The 19,085-nt window shown below is 39.1% G+C and overlaps 1 protein-coding gene across 3 annotated transcripts in view; it reads left to right on the top strand.

Annotated features, from left to right (window-relative positions):
• The window catches only part of SLAIN1 (SLAIN family member 1), a 49,655-nt gene that overhangs the window by 15,283 nt on the left and 15,287 nt on the right, over window positions 1–19,085 (top strand). Inside the window, exons 3-5 of one of the 3 annotated variants that reach the window (XM_085058028.1) lie at window positions 13,630–13,779; window positions 15,653–15,802; window positions 17,841–18,179. In XM_085058028.1, the coding sequence (XP_084914154.1) occupies window positions 13,630–13,779; window positions 15,653–15,802; window positions 17,841–18,179 (639 nt within the window). The remainder of the gene's footprint in view (window positions 1–13,629; window positions 13,780–15,652; window positions 15,803–17,840; window positions 18,180–19,085) is intronic. The other 2 variants (XM_085058037.1, XM_085058047.1) reach the window with 2 other exon arrangements.

Below are 19,085 nucleotides of genomic sequence, written 5' to 3'. Positions count from 1 at the left end.
ATAATAAAGATCATATACTGTTAAGAGAAGAATAGGAAATTGTCCTTCTGTGTGTCTGTTTTTAACAGAATGGATCCCTCATCCTTTATGCTTCTCTTTTGCTGTTGGTAATGCAACAAAGAAAACTACCAGAAAATGGCTCCAGTTCAGAAAATATAATTATATATTTTTAACTATGTTTTTCCTTCAGCCACCTGTTCAGAGCGAAAATACACCTTTGATTCAAATTGTTGCTAATCATGTCTGATCAGCAGTATAGTCCATGTGCACTTAGAAGAAGAGTTACACATCCTGTGTGGCATGAGGAGATGAAGTTCTCTTTTATTGTCTGGAGTTACCTTCTCTGAAGAGTCCGCTAACCAGTAGATAATAGTATTTTTCTTGGTTTACGTCTAGTACAATGTATAGACTAAATGAATAGGACATCTTTATCATGAAAGTATCCTGTATAGTAACTGAGCTCTGATCTGCAGTTTCAGATTGCTCCCTATCCTAGAGGAACCTGCTAAGCGTGGACTTAGAGAGTGAAAGGGCAAAGGCACCCTTCATCTTCGTTCATTTTGTCAATGGCAGCTGAGTCCTTCTTGAAATATATTCAATATTTTTTTTTAATAAAGTTGTTTACAATGTGATTGAATGCTTGTCCTGATTATTACATAGTTGTGATTTCATCTTCATTTGTTTTTCTGCAATGGTACTGTTACTATTGTCTAGTCCCATCATTTATTCAACTCCTGAGACCAAAGCTGCAAAAAAGAGGGTCTGTCCAGTAGAGTTGTCTGGGATTGCTGTGGTTGCAATGACTCAGCATCTACCAATACAAAGAATCAAGATTACAAAACAGCTGCTACTTTCTAAGAACTGAAAACATTTCTAAAAGAGTGGATGCATTGCTATCAGTGGAGTTTTAAATCTGCTATTGGCTGATAAAAGTAGGGTTGTCTAACATACAGTTGTAAGACAGTGGGGAGATTAATTGCTTCACCAAAAAAATCTTGATTGGGTTAACTGATTTAAAAACAGGCATCCTTGTCGGGCTAAAGGTAAGAAAATACATAAGACTTATCTTTTTTGCTATGTAGAAAGTAGCTTGCTGATGAGATAAAAGGCTTCTTGTGTTCATGACCTTGAAGGGTGCACTTGTATGCAGAGCATATACAGACACACAGAAGCCCTCACACCTTCTTATTGTGTTACCAAAACATAAATAGACCCTAAGAGTTGATCCTGTCAATGCACACAGCCTGCCTACACCCTGCAGAGCATGCCAAACAACCTAGCTCCAATACATCCACACAGCACAGCACTGCATGGATAATATACATTAGTGTAGCTATCGCTGGGCTCCAGCTTGAATGAATGTCATGATACCTCTCATATTTCAGCTTTCAGGTTTCTGGTTGCCGTATCTGTCTCTCAGTGTGTTAAGCATGCTTTAAGTGCTTTCAAGATAAGGTTCATACTACTGTATTTAAGCCATCTTAAACTTCAGGCTTGAAATCAGTGACTAGGTGGAAAATAGTCTCCAGAGCATGAGATCTGTGCTCCTCCAGTGACAGAGAGGAGCATAATTGCTTAGGTAGGACTGGAGGTCACATTTGAATATTGTACACAAGTTGAGCTGAATACAGATCACAGTTAAGATGGAGGATATGCTGTGTTTTGCCAAATATTCTTCTCTTCTCCTCTGGCTGAAATTCAGATTGGCATCCATACTGTAACTTGTGTAAGAATTTTTAATCAAGCAAAATTAATTTCCAGCTTTTACTTACTCTGTGGTATACTGGAATTAATTCTGTTGAAAATTCGTACCACTTTAGAACTAACTTGTGATGAGAATCAAGTGTCTCCAGTTTTATGGTACAAAGGAAGGTAACTAAATAAAAAGCATTTAAAAAAATCTTCTGTAATTATGTCTTAATGTACTAGATAGAAGTAGTAGAAAACTTAAAATAGTAGAAATTGAGTAAGAAAAAGACCATGTTCATCCAAAGCTTACTGAAGTCACTGGAAGTCTTTAATTTACCTGGGGTTTTTGTATTGTCTTTATGTTCCTTAAGGTATTTTGCCTACTAATTGTGTGCTTTTGGGGATGAGTGTCAAATAACTTTGAGAGCAGACTTCTGCTTTACATTTTAGGTTAAAAATGTGATGAGATTCTGTGTGTATTGTTTCCTGTATGACTGAAAATACAGTAACTTTACGCTCTAGATTTCACCGGCAGTGATCAGTGCAAACTATTTTAAACTCTGGTTTTTGATACCCTATATTCAGATATTTTGCTTGAGGAGGACTTGGCAAAAGTTCCCTAGACACCATGGGGTTCTTCTGACTCACATAATGGAGCTACATGTGGTATTCTTGCTTCCCTTGTACAAGTGTTGGAAAGGTCAGGTCTGTGCTGAAGATGTGAATGCAGCATAATTTTGTTCATCAAAAATGTGGAAAGATGTAAATCCATGACCTGCTTTGGCCAAACTGTGTTATAAAGAGCAACTTCGGTTAGTGGTGTAAGAGTTATTTACAGATGTCATTCTACTGTATTGGCAAAATACCTCTTCACCAACAGGACTTACTTGGTTTTAATATTAAGGAGTCCAAAGAATTGAGTGGGTGTGTGGAGTAGACTAGTTAGGGGAAACAAGTATCTTTTAGCTGCAAGGCAGATGCCCAAGAAAACCAGCATTGTCATAAGTACTGGTTCAATGAAGAATCTGACCAAGGCCTATCAAAAAATGAATTTACCAGCTTTTACTGCAACTGAAAAAAATTGTCACTACAGCCAACGTGGCATGTACAAGGGTGGATGAAACCCCTCTTAATAGGGAACATGGAACTGTTCCTCCTTCCCTTGAATGGTGAGCCAGACACCTCCTGTAAGGATAGCATGAAGGGACCGAGCTGTTTGGCTGGGGAAGAAGAGGACCTCTAACAAAAGTGACATAACTCGTGTATGTACCAGTTGGATTGGTAGCTTGAAAGCCTGCTTCTGAATAATACATAAACATGTCCAAGGAAGCAGCAGGCCAGATTTCTAGAGTCAACTTTACCACTAGATGCATTTTAAGATGATGAAGGGCTTACTTAAGTGCACAGATTTATGATCATGGGCATATGTTTCAAGCAAACTCTCCCACTCCAACATACATTATTAATTTTACATATGATACTAGGTTTCTCTCTTCATGGATCCAGAATCTTGGCTGTTGAGAGTTACAGTTAGAGGCCTCAGCAAGCCCCAGGGGATGTGCCCAGGAAGGGTTGTAGAGCTACAGCTCTCCTTTTCTGTTAAGTGGTTTGCAGTCAGGGCCTGACTTTAGATTTCAAACTTACTTTGGTTTTTTTTCACCAGACCTGACAATCGGTGAAAAACCTTGCAAATTTCTGTTGAGGTTGCCAAGATAGTGCCTTTTTCTTCCTCCATGAGTATGTGTCATTGATCCTGTTACAGTTAAAGGCAGCTCTCTGCAAGATAATGACAGTATGGCAAGTTTAGAGCCAGAGAAAACAGATCTACATGCTCACAATTTTGGGTAATGCCATGATCCACAAAACTGTGGTGGTAAATCTAGCACAGTGGCTGTCAAACTACTGGTCACCAATAATGTACTGTGTGAGAGCTGCATCCTGGGCAAGCATCTCTCCTGAAGATCATGCAAGTTTTGAATTATGGCAGTTGCTGAGGTGTTGCCTGGAGCCACATGCTCCTTGCTGCTGCTGCTTGTCTGCAGACATTCCCTTGACTGTTTCAGACCTAGAAAGAGGATATCATACTGGTCTGCAAAGCAAATCTCTCCTGTATTTAAAAGGTATGAACTGTATGGCAGACAAAGATTCCTGGTGCTCTGCAAGCAAGTAGGCTGTGAAGGGATGTCTGAACCCCAGACACACTGTCCCTCAAACCTGGGAGATGCTACAGATCCTAGAGCCAGCATTTAATGAAAAGGACAAAAAGACCTTTTTCAAAACATAGCTGTTTTTATTACTTGTGCAGTATTGTGGCAAACAGAAAAATTAAACCGGTTCTGATACTGTGGAAAGAGAATATTCTTCCCAGAGTAGTCTCTGGGATTTTGCTGAATCCCACTGTCACTGAAATACAAACAAAGCAGTTATCAAAGGTAACAAATTCAAGAGGGAAAACCAGTTTGGGATCAGTTTCTCAATGTTTATACAATGAGTATGAGAGTTTGGATTTTGCTAATGATGTTACGGTGATGTGTGTGTGTGTAATCAATGGTAGACCTGTGTTTTATTAAGGAAAATAGAAACTCTTTCACAGATTGTGCCAAGGAAAATCCAAATTCCCTTTGGATTAACAGGCAGTGAGTAAAATGCGATTCACAATGATCACAATGCTCCAACAATGTTAAAGTGGTGTGACTTCTGACGCAGCTCTGCTTAAATCTTAGTGCCATAGACTGCAGTAGTAACGTCTTGTGAAGACACACTTTCCACAATACAGGAGTAAAGCCACAGCTCCTGAATTAATGTGGTGTGGAGCTTTTGGCAAGGTTATTTCAACAGATTAGTTATCCCCAAGAGACTGGGTGCAGGTGGCTGCTTATGAAGGTATGCTGATTGTAGAAGAGACATTGGTTTCTTGCCACAGTCCTGCCTTCCCCTAGGTGTTGCACTAGCCTCCCCAGAGCTTCTTCAGAGCTTCATTTGTGCCTGCAGGAATTGCTGCCCCTTCAGATCTGGCTGTGATTATTGGATGATAACTTTCCTGCCCTTTTTAGTCAGTAACTGCTGTGTGAACCTAACCAGAGACCTGGTAATTTACCGCCAGAACTAGTGGAGCCAGGAGGTTGATCCAGCTGGCACATGTGGCAAGAGTTGGAAGATGTTTCATTGGCCTTAGGTGCATTGTCTGCACATCATGGTGGTAGGTCTTTACGCAGCGAGTGACACTGTGAGGTGGTTACCATTTTGCTCCCTTTTTTTGTTGCTAATTGTTAAAATGCTGTTAAAATGCTGTTGTTTTACTCTGTGCTGTGCCTGTGAGTAAAGGACTGGTGCCAGACATTGATTTCATCTCACCTGCCCTGACACAAAGCTTGGAGTCTGTTCTCTGATACATGTTTATTTTGGCGGCAATGTTACTTTAGCAGCCCCGCCTTCCTGCTGCTGTTCTCTGCTTTTCCATCTCTCCCTTAAATGTCCTGATACAACTGAGCTTTGTCTTCCTGGTAAAAGTGATTGAGAAGCTCTTTCTTGTTTGAAAAATTAATTAACATAAAAGTCCCCTTTTGACTGGAACTGCTGCTGAGAAAGTTGCTCAGTGATTTTTATTGAATATCTGCAAGCTGTTTCAATACGATGGATGCAAGCACTGCAGGGCTCTAGTTCTGCAAGAGTTGTCTTTTTCAGTTGCATAGAAAAAGTGAAAGCTGAATGCAGTCTTTGAACTCTGTTTTTAAGCTTTGTTTATTGTTCTTTGTAAAGAATGCAGTCAGAGTGAGTTTCGTTTGAATATATGCAGAGGTCTGTATTGGAGCCAGTCACACTGGGCTGCCATTGTAGGCAGAGCAGACAAAGGGGCACAGCTCAGATCCTTTGCAAGCAGAGGTGAGGTGAATTATGCCCTGTCCTTCCTCTTGGAAATAAATTGTGTCCTGAGGTGACTAGGTCAGCCATCAATGTCTATATGTAAGAGCATCTTCATTGTGTCTGGGACACAAGATCCAACATCCTGAAGCACCATAAATAGATACTGGAAGAGGGATTATGCCTGCTTTGACACCATCCCAGCTTTATATCCAGTTCAGTGACTAACTGAACCAGATGTGAACTCTGAATTAGATGTGATTTATTAACATTTGGTGGTTTCTTTTGTGAGTTTGTGTAGTCTTCCAATGTTAAGTTTTGCATTCACAGTGCCCGTTGGTAAGAATCCTGTGTTTTTGAAGGTTCTTAATGGCTTATTTGTAGGCTTCTAAAATTAAGTGGGGTAATCACCCTTCTTAATGAATCAAATACTAATAGTTTGGTAGAAGAATCTGGGGCTATGCAATTTGTTCTAGGTTACTCTGTGTAATAATACACAAGAATGAGTCTTCTGCTCAGAAAAGTCTGTCTTAAAATTGGCTGAAATGTGAGCTGTTCATGTGTGCTCATGTAGAGGTTCTGGTGAATCCACCAAATAATAGAATGAAAATGCATGAGACTGACAGTTTATATGAAAACTGGGAGCTGGGGAGGGAACAGAGATTTGGGCCCTAAGTCATACCTAGGGCTTAATGTTTCAGCACAGTATTTGGCCAAGTTCTCAAAAGAGGGAAGCTGGGAAGCCAGGTTTGGCTGTTAGCTCTAATCAGAAAATTAGCTTTTGAACATGTGCATGCAGAGAGAGTTGTGCACACAGGGAAAATGAATGCTGAGACAGTTGCATTTTTCACAAAGCCTCTGTGCTTGTCTGTTTACATGGCTGTACAGTAAAAGGTTTGCCTTAAAAAAAGAGCCAAGTTTAAAAAACCCAACAAAACAAAAGAAAAAACCCAAAACCCAACCCTCCAGAGCACATAGATAAAATGTAGTATCATTTTTTGGATTTGTGGGAAGTAGCTTATACCTCTCAATTGCATTTCCGTTTTAGTTTTTTGAGTTCTTTCATGTCATGAAATCATTTTTGTGACAAAATTGGGTCAGAGAATGGTGGTTGGAGTTTCCATGCTCTTCAGCATGCTGCAGATGGACAGCACTGTGGTTGTTTTTTCAGCATTCAGTAAGTCCAAAGACAATTTTCATGTCAGCCTTCCACTGTAATGCATCGAAGTACAGTAGTTGTACCTTTACCTTCGAAACTTCCCTACTCTCGCCAATAGGTAATCATTGGCACAACTGGACTGTGTCATGCAAAGTATTGTTTCTGAATCTTAGATTTACATTTTTGTCACCAATTGCACTGTGCCAAACACTGCTGCTGATTGCGTTACTTGCTGTGCTAGCTGAAAGTTCTAGAAACGACTGTAATTTAGACAATTTTCTGATTGCACCAATAGAAGACCTCTGTGCTGTTTTTCCTGGGGCAGCTCTTGAGGTACATGTTGTAGATCTGTACATCAAGCAGATTTTTCCTGATATATACCAACTGAACTGCTTTCTCATTCTATGCTAATATTAGATCTTTTTAATACTATCTTTTCCAAAAAAGGATGTGCTTCACGTGAATGAATTGGGAAACAAGCTTTTCAGGTACTCCCAGTTTTCTCTTATTTTTAAAACTGAAGTTCTCACATACTCTTAAAGTTGCTTTTCAGTTTTCCTAGGCTTAGAGGAAAGTGGACTATCTTCATTAATTTTCTCAGCTCCTCTGAATTTATCCCCATATGTCTGTGTGATGCATTGCCCCTGGCTAGACACCAGGTGCCCCCCAAAACTGTGCTGTCATTCCCAACCTCAGATGCACAGGGGAGAGAGAATATAATGAAAGGATTGTGAGTCAAGGTGAGGGCAAGGACAAATCAGTCACCCATAAGTATCATGGGCAAACCAGGGTTGACTCGGGGAAAAATTTATTTTATTACCAATCAAATCAGAGTACAATAATGAGAAATAAATCCAAATCTTAAAACACCTTCCCACCATCCCTCAATTCTTCTGACTCTTGAAAGGAGCCCCCTTGTGCAGTGTATATGTGAGAAGTTTCTCTCTGTTCTCATTGCAGTTGGGGAAGAGGGGGTGCTGTGTCTCTCATGATGGAGAAATCAACGGACAGAAATGGCAAACAAGCCTCAAGCATTTTGTGAGCTCTGTGTGACAGGGCAGGGAAATAGTTTAGGGCAATGACAGTTTCAGTGTGACTGCAAATGTGCATTAAGCATATGAGGTGTGACTGTGCCTGATGGCAAAGTTTCTGCCACTAGTAGGATAGCTGACTGAGCTACAGCTGTGGTTAGGAAATCAAAGCTGATGGAGTGACCAAAGCTGATGGCTGTGGCAGACTGAAGCTAGGAGCGTGCTTCTTGAAAAGTCAAGGAGTTTGCTGTGTAACATTCAACAAGATGGGAAAATGGACATGCCCCAAGCTAATTTCCAAATTTACAGGTATACCTCAATACTCTTACTCAACATGCATTAGAACTGAAAACATCACTGTCTTAAGCCCAGATTTTATAATCTTGTAACTGATAAACCCATAATTTTTTTTAAAAAGTAAATTTTTAGGACTTGTAATTACAAAGGAAAGCTTTGAAACATTGTGTTTTGATAAACTATGGAAGGTGTTAACAGTCCTTTTGAGCACAGAAGCTGAAGGCCTCACCCCATGAAACAGACCTAAGGATTGTATGTACTTCCAAGGTCCATGTGTTCAGGAGCTACTGAGGTACTTGAAATACAGATTCTGCTTCTTTGAAAACTTAACTCCCTGAAGATCTGTTCCTGGATAGGGGCAGCACAGTGTTGGTTGCTGGTAAGTATCTAGCACCTGTCTTCTACCTCATACTGGTTCAAGTTCTTGCAGGAACTCTGGGTTTTTGAGTGACTCGTCAATCTCCACAGGATGCTGAGTAGTAGGAGCCCATGTTTCCTGCTTCTTGAGCCAGTGTCCCAATAACAGCACTAATCAGTGAGTAGTGGGAACTATCTTTGTGTTTTTCTCTGTTAGTCTTCTCAGGCATATTAAACACTTAAGTATTCCCAGATGTATATCTGACTGCAGGAGTAGTTTTCAAACTCTTGACTTGCTTTTTTACGTGACCATAAGTGAAGGTTAAATACCTATCTTTGGGAGGGAGGTACTAGATATGCCTCACTGAGGTGATGCCTCTTAGGCATTCTTATCTTTGGTAAAGAGAGGGTTTTGAATTCCCTCCTAGTACTTCCAGTTTTCTTCTGTTATCAGCTAAATGCTTCTCTTTTCCATGTAGGTCTCTGTATTTAACTCCCATGAGAGATATTTTTCTTTTTAAGTGTGGCTGCTGTGCAACCACACATATGTAGAATGTACCAGAGAAGTGGTTTGAGTTTTCTGCTCTAAAAAAGTATGTTGGCAGGAAAATATTTGCAGTACTGAGGATTGACAGTATTGTAAATGTTCCTCCAGTGCTGGCTCGAAAGAGGGTTTTATTCAGGCCATGTAATTAGGACCCATATTCAAATGTCTGCATGCATGCAATATAATTTGTTTCTTGCTTAAGCTTAAAAAGTATTTTTGGCTTTTGCCTGGAGGCCTATACAAAACTCAACGTAGTTGAGTGGATAAACAAGCCAGATAATGTCTCATACAACTTAGCATGTTTAGTCAGTAGAACAACACCGAAATATGATTTTATTGTTTTCTGTTTATAGCAAAAAAAGATTGTTCATTTGTGTTGGTTAGGGGGAAAGTAAGTTCTTGTTTTGAAAACTGAGCTTACTGAGTTTCATAATGGAGTTACGAAAATGGAAGGCGTTTAAAATGGGCATGTACTTGTTTTGGTAAACCCTGATAGCCTTAGCTAAAATGATCACAGAATGGGTCAGGTTGGAAAGGACCACAGTGGATCATCTGGTCCAGCCTCCCTGCTCAAGCAGGATCATCTAACACATTGCACAGGGTTGTGTGCATATGACTTCAAGTATTTCCAGTGATACTTGTTGATATTAGATACGTTGCATCTGATGTTCTAGGTATATCTGATTCATCAAGTAGAGGACCTGTGCTTGATCTGTTCCTGTTTACATCAGTGTAACGCCTCAAAATTAAAATGAGAATCTCTACTGGTTATTACCTGGTGTTCCAACTTATGAACATTCCCATTTATTTAAATAGCAAGTTTCGTCTTTGCTTTCAAAAACATACTTCTGTATATGTTTAGGAAATTTTTTTATGTAGCTTAAATGAGGAATTAGTTTTAGGAAGGGAATTGCTTTAAAGATGGTACAGCATCCTGTGGTTTTATAGGGTGTGCCGTTCCTTTTGAGTGATGCAATTCTGTAGATGTTTACTTGTTCAGGCTTTCATGTGAAATTTTCTAACAGTTCTTATTAAATACTGATTATTCACAGGAGTCAGTGTGATGAATATTTTTATTTTTTAATTAGTTGCTCATATTTTCCTGTATAAGTTAGTATTTTCATCTCTTTCAGCATTTTGATATCTCCAGGGATGTTCTAAAATAAGGTCTTAATTAATTTTTAAACCTTCAGTTCTGTTAGTAGACATTTTAAAGGTATGAGCAGTCTCACTTGTTGCTGATTTTATTTTTTAAAGGAAAAGTTTTGATTGATTACTTACATGACCAGTTTGAAAAGTCCTTTTTTAACATATTAGACACTGTGTAGCACAGTCATTATCAGCAGTCTAGTTACTAAGAATTTATCAAAACCAAGGAAATCGTACCCAAAAAGTTAGATACTTCTAACTGTAGACTTAAATGACTGGGACAATTTATGCTTATTGTATTACAATAGTCATTCCACCACTTTAATGCTTCAAGAAGTCAAATTGAAAGTGTTTACCTCTTCGCCATCAGTAAACAAAATGGATTTTTTGGCTTTTTGTTTTTTTTAATGCCTCTGCTTTCCTTTTCATGGCTGAATTCCTTCCTTCAGTGCATCTTGAGTATAAGTTACTCAGGGCAGGACTATCTGTGTTTCTGTTCAACTGCAAAGATTAGAAACTTTGTTTTTAAAGGGTACCTGATTATCTTATTTCATCTGCAGGTAACTGGTGTTGGGGCTTTAAGAAGAAGCTACAAATATTGTAAAATTCAGAGCTTAACAGCTCGGATTTTGAACTTAAAATAGAGGTCTTAACATTTTCTCATCCACGAATACCAGAGTGGTGCTAATCATGCTAACCAGGACAGTCTCAGATTCAGTTTGGAACAAAATAACTATTCTAAAATGACTATCCGTTGCACAATTTTGGGATTTTACAAATTTTACAATAATTTACATACTTGCCTACATGTCTGTAGCACTTGCTTCCTACGTACCTTTTTATGGTTTTGGCATTAGCACAAGACTTCAGTGAGTCTAATCTTCCTGTCTTTGTTAGTGCAGTAAAATACTCAATATATATGTTGATATTTCCATTTGAAACCTAATGAAAACAGTTTTCTGTATTTGATCCTAAACAATGGATTTAATCATACACCTAAAAGGTATCAATCCTTTGCTAATGCTCAAACTGTAAAGTTTTATTTTAGGCATGGTGGAAGAAGTTTGTAGAATTATGAGTATTTTACTTTGGTATCTTTAGAGATTCAGTATATATACAGAGATTAGTGTAGATAGAGCTTCTTGGCATCTTCCATCCATCTTTCCCTGAGGACACATGCTATTTGAAAGAGGAGTTTGAAATCTGGTTTGCCATAAATACTAATTATATTCTTGGTGTGGGTTCCTGCTTTCATAGTCGCGATAACTGTTGCCTTGTGCTGCATGGGCCAGCTCACAGCGGTTATTGTAGAGGGTAATGAATGATGTTTATTTATGCTGTGCGCCTGACCACATCTGGGGGTGAGGACATGCTGGCAGCTAATTGGCCTGGCAAATGATCAGGCTGCTACAAAGCAGTAGCTTGTGCTAGACAGGACAATAAAATCCCAAGGAACTGTCATCCCTTGCTCTTATTGATAATTCCTGGTGGAAATGACAGACATTAGCTGTGGATGTGATATTGAGATCTATTCGTACCATATGCATTTCTTTCAGTTAATGTCTCAGATCAATTTGCTATTATTAACACCTTGTGAATTAATCTCATCCCCAGGGATTTGTGTTAATTGCTAGTTTGTAGAGTTAATGTCCATCTGTGTTTGCTTTTCTTTTTGTCTTGAGAGACTTGAATGCTTCACTTCAAAACCGATCACGTTAGTGAATGTTAAGGACAAACGGCCGAGCCTGGAAGTCTGTGTTGTGTGGCTTGGCATCCAGCAATTTCCTAAAAGCGGTGTTGATGCTTTGAAGGAACTAGAATCATCAAGAATGAGAGAATTGCAATAATTCGTCAGTGAGGGGACAGCTTGAGAAGACAGTTTGAATTTTTATATGTTACTGATGTATGCTTAGCTACCTTCCTCAGAGCCTGAGCCCTGCAGGTAATCCCTATCCCCAGCTGACTGCTTTATGCCTGTGCTGGAACTGGGCAGTTGCCTTCACTCCAAGCTTAGTAGCATTTGTGGGAAGAGCTGGAAAGTCCTTATTCCTTACAAACCCAGGATACATTCCAGTGGGTCAAAGCAAAAGGAACGGGAGGAGAAATGACACCGTGTGGGTTGGTGACAAACTGATTACTCCAAGAGGTTGTGAGGATGTGATTGACAGCCTTCCAAAACATCCTTCCCTGCTGTTCCCATGGCTACTTGGTGATGTTAGCAAAGAGGAGGAATAAAGTTCGTATGTCCTGCTAAGTCATTTTGGTTATGGTGAGGTTTGAAAACAGAAAACCTGAGTATTGTTTGAATAGCCGTTAGTGTGTAAAATGACCAGATGAACAGGTCCAAATAACATAGCCGATCTGTGGTGTTAAGTAGCCATGTGATCAAGAATGGCTTTTGAGGGCTTTTGGGCCCTTCTGGTTTTGAAAACCAGGTTGTGGCATCTCACACTGCAAAGTACACCTGCTAAGCATTGAGGTTATGCCATTGATTTCAAAGCTAGGTATAAGTGTGTTCCTAGCTCCCCCTCTTGTGTCACTGTACATAACATCTATGAGTACAAAATACAGTCTGTTAAAAAAAAAGCAATACTGTCATATGTTTTTCATCTTCTCTTGTAATCAATATGAGTTCTCTGAAATGTATATTTTTTTAAATTTTTCTTTGTCTTAAAACAGTTTTATTACTAATATTTATTTATTTATTTTTGAAAGATCATGTGGATGTTGTTTATTTTACTTCTTCAAAGTGTGTAAAAATAGGCAAAAGAAAGGACAGTTGTATTAATACTTTTACTGGATGAGCTAAGAAAATGTAAATTAAATAAATGTAAATGTAAATTAAATAAGCCTTCAGCTTTATTTTTGCCTGCTCTGAGAGCTTGGTGATATTGCTTAGAAGACCAGAGGCCATGCAAGCTTTTTGTAAGGAATATGTAGAAAAATGGACGCCTTGTTCTGTTATTCCAGAAACAGTGAAAAATAAAAATTAATCGTGCTTATGCAATCAGAAATTTGATGCTGTAAAAAGAGAAGGGAAAATATGGTAGCTTAAAAGCTTGATATGGGATTACAGTTGTTTTTAGCACTTGATGGTTAAGTGTCTTTTACTGGTGTTTCTCTGAACTCCCATAACTGATAATTTAGCTGTTGATTCAGTTGTGTGATGATTGATTGCCACGAACAATTCCTTGAAGAGCACTACAAATTTCATATTTGTTTCTCTGCTTACTGTAACAGTTTTTTACTTCCTCTGTTACTTGCGTGTTGTCACCCAGTGATTTATGTGATGAATATATACTGAAAAGTTGTATACGCAGAAAATAGTAAACAGACAGATTTGCTAGAAAACCTTTTGGAGCTCACTTTTACATGTGGAAGACTGTGCTGATAAATATTCGCCATTATTTTCCTTTTGTAATAAGTAAAAAATGTATGATGAACAGATTAAGATGAGATTATTTTTCTCTCTAACAGTACTGTTCTATTAATAACTGTAAATCTTGTTTTTTTCCCCTCCTCCCTTGCCTCCGTAACAGCTAGCCGATGGCGGAACCTCTTCTCTACACCTGTCTCCTTGGCTTTTCCCTATAGTCCTGTTGCAAGACTCACCCCATATACCAATGGCTTTAATAGTCCCAGCTTCTCTAAAACCTCCAGTAAAGCAATACTAACACCTGAACGGACAGGTAATGCCTATCTTTTTGTTGATTTATGGTGCTTACAAAAGTGCTTGGTTTAATCTAATCCTGCTAGCGTTTAACAGCAGTTTCGGCTTGTATATGAGCTCACATCTCAGAGGGAAATTGTTTTGTTTTTTAAATGACCTAAAATTTGGCTGTTAACTACAAGTGTTATGCAGCATGTTACAGGAAAGTGATGCTAGGAAACACCACTAATGATTTACCTAATAGCAGTGCAATTGTGACTGTCAACTTAAACAGCCCCCAACTTTGTTGCTCATTTCTGCCCCATGGTGCCTCTTCCTTGTGTCTGCAGAAACATATGTGCGTGTGTGTAATGAAATTGCAGTGAATTTCTTCATAATACAAACAGCTGGCAGAATCATGCCTGTTTTCAAACTGATATTGTTGCTAATGTCCAAGAGTTATTTTCTGTTTTCTACTGATTTTCGGGGGACATGCAAGTTCTAAGAAAATTGCAAACTTTGTGGTCTGTAAATTGATTTGCATTTTCCTTCTTCAGTACAGATACTAAGAATCAGTTTGTATCTGTGACTTCTCTTAAGCTGCAGAGGTAGTGGAGAAAATAATCTCCTGGGGGAGAGGCATTAACATTTCATTGCTGGCAGGAGCAGGCATGGGCTAAGGATGTTAGCATCAGTGTCACACCAATCTGTGTGCAGTTTTCCTTACAATACATGAAATCGCTGCAGAAAGCCCTTTTTTAAGGGATATGGGCACTGGGGGTGAGATTCAGCTCCAGACAGAGTGCCTGCTGCAGCTGTCTGCATGTGAGTAAAATGTCTAAGCTTCCCTGTTCAATGGGATGAAGCCTAGTTCCTAAATGAAGGCATCTCATGCTATTTGAGATACCCTCAGGTACCTCGTCTAGCTTCTCACTGCTGCTCCAAAACAGCAAAGCTGTTACTACCTCTGCAGAACCTCAGAGACTGCTGTAGCTTGCACATTTAAAAAAGCAAACACATTTACTCCATACAATCCTTCCAAAGCAAAGTAATCCCATGCCTGTCCTTTTCTTTTGGAGATACTAGAAAGTAGCTGAGTTTGGGATGAATTTCAGGTGTCTGCTTTCAGCAGTAGTAGCGGATGCAAATGCACCTGTGATGTAAGCACAGCTGGTTAGCCATAGTCACAGCAGTTCTTGCCCTGCAGGCTGTGGGTCTCTGGTGGTCCAGAGGATATTAGATCATTATTTACTGTTTTAGCTGATGGGATTTTTCTTCAAAGTTGGACAACAACCAGCTCATCCAGCTAATTGCAAATTAGTTTATATTTTACTATCTCATGCAGGGAAATAGTAGAATCCAGAGCCTTTCCAAAAGGTAGCTCTGTAAAGGAAGCAGTGCTTTCCCTTTTGCATAACGTTCAATCTTAATTCTTACTGTCATTGGTTTATATGATAATTATAAACAGATTTAAAAAAGAATAGTCAAATTTAGCTAAATGGCTCTGATACAGCATTTGAGTACTGAGAAGTTAGTGAGACGTATCCACTTGCTTTTCAGAACAGAGCAGGGAGAACCACAGTCCCATAAGATGTATGCAAATACAGATGTGGTTAGACTACACTAACTAATCTGAGCTGTATAGAGCAGTATTGGGTAAATTATTCATTATCTGGGCTATGCAATGCTATTTTGGGAACAAGCTGAGGAATTCATGATCCATTCCTACACTTACTACTTCTCATGAGTATCAAAGCTCTTTGCTAATTGTTAGTGAATTGAACTACACTTCTGAAAGTTTTTATGTGCTATTCAGAAAATGTTTTAATCTATTGTAATGTAAAGAGCAGATGATTCTGAATGAAAGATAGCCAGACATATTTGTAGCCTAAAGTGTATGTTTTCTTGCATAGGGTACATTTCTAGGAGTTCCCCTTTGAGTCCACAGTCTTCAATAGACAGTGAACTGAGCACTTCGGAGCTGGAAGATGATTCCATATCCATGGGATACAAGCTGCAGGACCTCACTGATGTTCAGATTATGGCTCGTCTACAGGAGGAGAGTAGGTGGTGCTTTTTTTTGGTTTTCATAATAGTCTGAGGAAGATTTCCTGTAACAGTTAAAACTGCTCCAGTCTGGTCACAGTTGAGTGGATCTTTTTAAAGTGGTGTTGCCTCTTGAGTGGCAGGTGGAAAAACTCTTCACCTGCATGGAGAAGGTGTGCACATTGTTGGGTTCAGGTTAATCTGAGCTGGTACTGGATCTTTTAAAATTTGATGTTTATATTTTTATGAATATTAATTGAAATAATTTTATTTCTGGAGATTGAAGATGCTAAAGCATTTTTCTCATGCATGCATATAATGAGGAAGGTAAAAATAAACAGCTCTCTTGGCTCTCTTTGCCTACACTTTAATTTTCTTAAATTGTCAGATGAGTTTTGAATTTAAATCCCCTTTAAATACTAACTAGGGCCTTTAAATTTAATATCTTGGTATGCACAAATCTGAGCCTAAAGTCTTCTTTGACATAGATTATGGTTTGGCTTAATAGTAATTGTTGTAAAATGTCTTTATTTTTAAATAAAGGGCATTTGACTTAGAGGTCACTGAGACAATAAGTGGAGTATCAGTCTTGCATCCTGTTAGCGCCAAGTGAGATACCAAGGAGGGAGTGATGAGATTAAAAGCAAGAGAAATTCAGAGATGGGGCCTGAATGAAAATGCCAAGTAATAAGTGATAGTATAAAATAAAAATAATAAAATGGGAAGAAAAAATTAGAGCTGTGATCTGGCTGAAGCCACCAGACTGAGCAGGCAGAGTGATCTCCGGTCAGCAGGAGAACTTGCTGCATATCTAGTGGCACGCATCATGTTCAGCAGAGAAATTACCAAGTGTGCTAATTTTAAAAAGAAAAAAGTTGTGACTGTCAAAGATACAAAGGATTGCATTAGTTAAATGACAGCTGTGCTCATCTCCTTCAGAGGGAAGTTTAAAAAATACTTCAGGTACTTAGCTTCTTAAGGAGTTGGGGCATTGGCAGACTGGAAAGAAAAATGCTGTTTTTTCTTCTGATCTATGTCAGGTGCAATGTTTGTATCTCATCCTTGTAGCAGCAGCTGGTGGAGAATGTTTGAGCACGAGACAGTTGTTGACCACTTTTAATCCTGTGGAAAGTGGCAGTTCTGTATGTGCACACAGGCACGCTCTCTTCACAGCCACAAATAGAAACTCCCACTCAAGGAGGGGGAGAGGAAGCATATTAAGAAGTTTCCAGTATGAAGCAAAGACATCTGTTAAAGCTGAGGGCTTCTGGTAAGCCTAGGAAGGTTGTTATCTGCAGCTACTGTCAGAGTTGCTCAGCTCCTGGAAATGCAGTGTTTTTTCCGTGGCTACTGTGCATTTGGAGAAAGGAGGGATGTGCAAGGGATGTGAATGTTTCCCTCTTGCTTGAGCTGGAGCAAACAGGCTCTTACCAGGTAGTGCTAATAGTGAGATGGTTTTCAAAACCTGGCATTGTAGGATTGTGTACCTGTGTAAACCACAGCTGTGTTACTACTAAGCCTTGTCCGTGAGACCACATGCTATCAGGAACTAATTCTTGTTCAGGGAGATTGGAAAGCCAGAAGATTTATATGGATTGCAAGTTTAAGAAATGTCATTGTAAAGATTTTTGTTGCATGAATGCAAAAGTTTAATAGCAATGTCTTGGAAAACTGATGTAAATGTAATTCCTCTAATGTTAAGAGTATTGAGAAATTAAAAACTTAGTACTCTAGTAGTTTTTTATTGGCAGAGAAATAGGTGCCTCCTGAGGGTGGTTCATCCTAAGAGAGGCATCTGAGACATCTTTTGGAGACTCATGTATTCTTTTTTAATATTTTATTAAAAAAGGATTTTGAGGGAAAGAATTCAAGCTTAGATGCCTGAAAGGTACATCAAATGAATCCTACATCAGATCTTCTGTCTGATTACATTTTAAATCCAATTCTTGCTGTGAAATTCTGTCCACTTAACCTGCTTAGTTTTCAAGATTGAAGTGCATGTTAAGAGTTAATCACTTAGCAGAAGCTGAATCATCCTCCTCTTGGAATTTACAGGCCTTAGGCAAGATTATGCTTCAACTTCAGCATCTGTGTCAAGGCACACTTCCAGTGTTTCTCTGAATGTGGGAAAAAAAGGGACATGCAGTGACCAGGAATATGATCGCTATAGTCTTGAGGATGAGGAAGAGTTTGACCACCTTCCACCTCCGCAGCCACGTCTGACTCGCTGCTCCCCCTTCCAAAGAGGGATTCCTCACTCACAGACTTTCTCCAGTATCCGGGACTGCAGGAGGAGCCCTACTTCCCCACAATTCCCTACAAATACTTATCAGCAGCCCTTCTACTCTCCTCAAGCCCAAACTCCAGAGCAGCAACCAAATAGGATTAATGGAGGTGGGTTGCATGCTTTTCTGAGAAGTGGTCTTTCCTCTGCGCCAAGTGCCAGTGTCATTTTTAAGATGAATTGTACATAACTTGTGACAAATAGTTTAAGCTGGTGTAATTGGTTAAGGTATGTTATTGTTAAGCAGTTTTCTAAAAAATGTAATCTGTGACCTGGTCATGAAAGTTTTTGCTTTAGTCTGTTTTAAAATACTGTAAGATGACCACAAGTGAAGAAAGAAACAAAAAGTAAAGAAGAGCGTGTTTTAGCAGGCTAATGGTTAGAAGAACCTCTGGGGCTTTCAGGCTTGATGTACACATGTCCATTGTGGATACAGTCAGATACAAATCTGGGGTTTCAGATTTTCATTTTCTGTCTCATTCCTGAGTTTGCTGTTAATGCAGTTGTGCTGTGATGAGTGCTCATGGCGCCTTGCTCCTGTTTCAGGTCTGATAGGGCTGATTGTTAAAGTAGTGGGAGATAATGTCATTCCCGAACTATCTTGAGACGTTGTTGCTTTTTTGCACTGCATTTGAGATATGTTCCAGAGTCTCTGGAAGATTTTGTCTCTTGGTGCTTGCTGACAATTTAAGTTTCCCTTTATTGTTGCTCTTAATGTCTTTTATTTCCTTATTGTAATCACAGTTTTCATCCTTCTGCTGCATTTTACTTTTCTATACCTTCAGCCTTTCCTCCAAGTTAATTCTAAACAGTCCATTTCCAGCCAGAGTCTTGTCTGTAACATTACAGGTTACAGTTCACCCTTGGGCAAGAAAATAAATGTGTTGTTCAAAACAACACATAGTTGCTATTTATGGTGCTACAGGTATGTGTGTTGCTTTTCTGACAAACAAGGCATGACAGGTTGGTGCCCAAACCACTTCCATTCAAAGTAAGCCATGGCATGGAAGTATAAT

Source organism: Lichenostomus cassidix, chromosome 1 (genome assembly GCF_008360975.1).
Source record: "Lichenostomus cassidix isolate B80296 chromosome 1, HeHo_3.0, whole genome shotgun sequence".
In the NCBI taxonomy this organism is placed as follows: domain Eukaryota; kingdom Metazoa; phylum Chordata; class Aves; order Passeriformes; family Meliphagidae; genus Lichenostomus; species Lichenostomus cassidix.
Note: the sequence above shows the minus strand (reverse complement) of the source record. Positions and strands in the feature narration are given on the sequence as shown.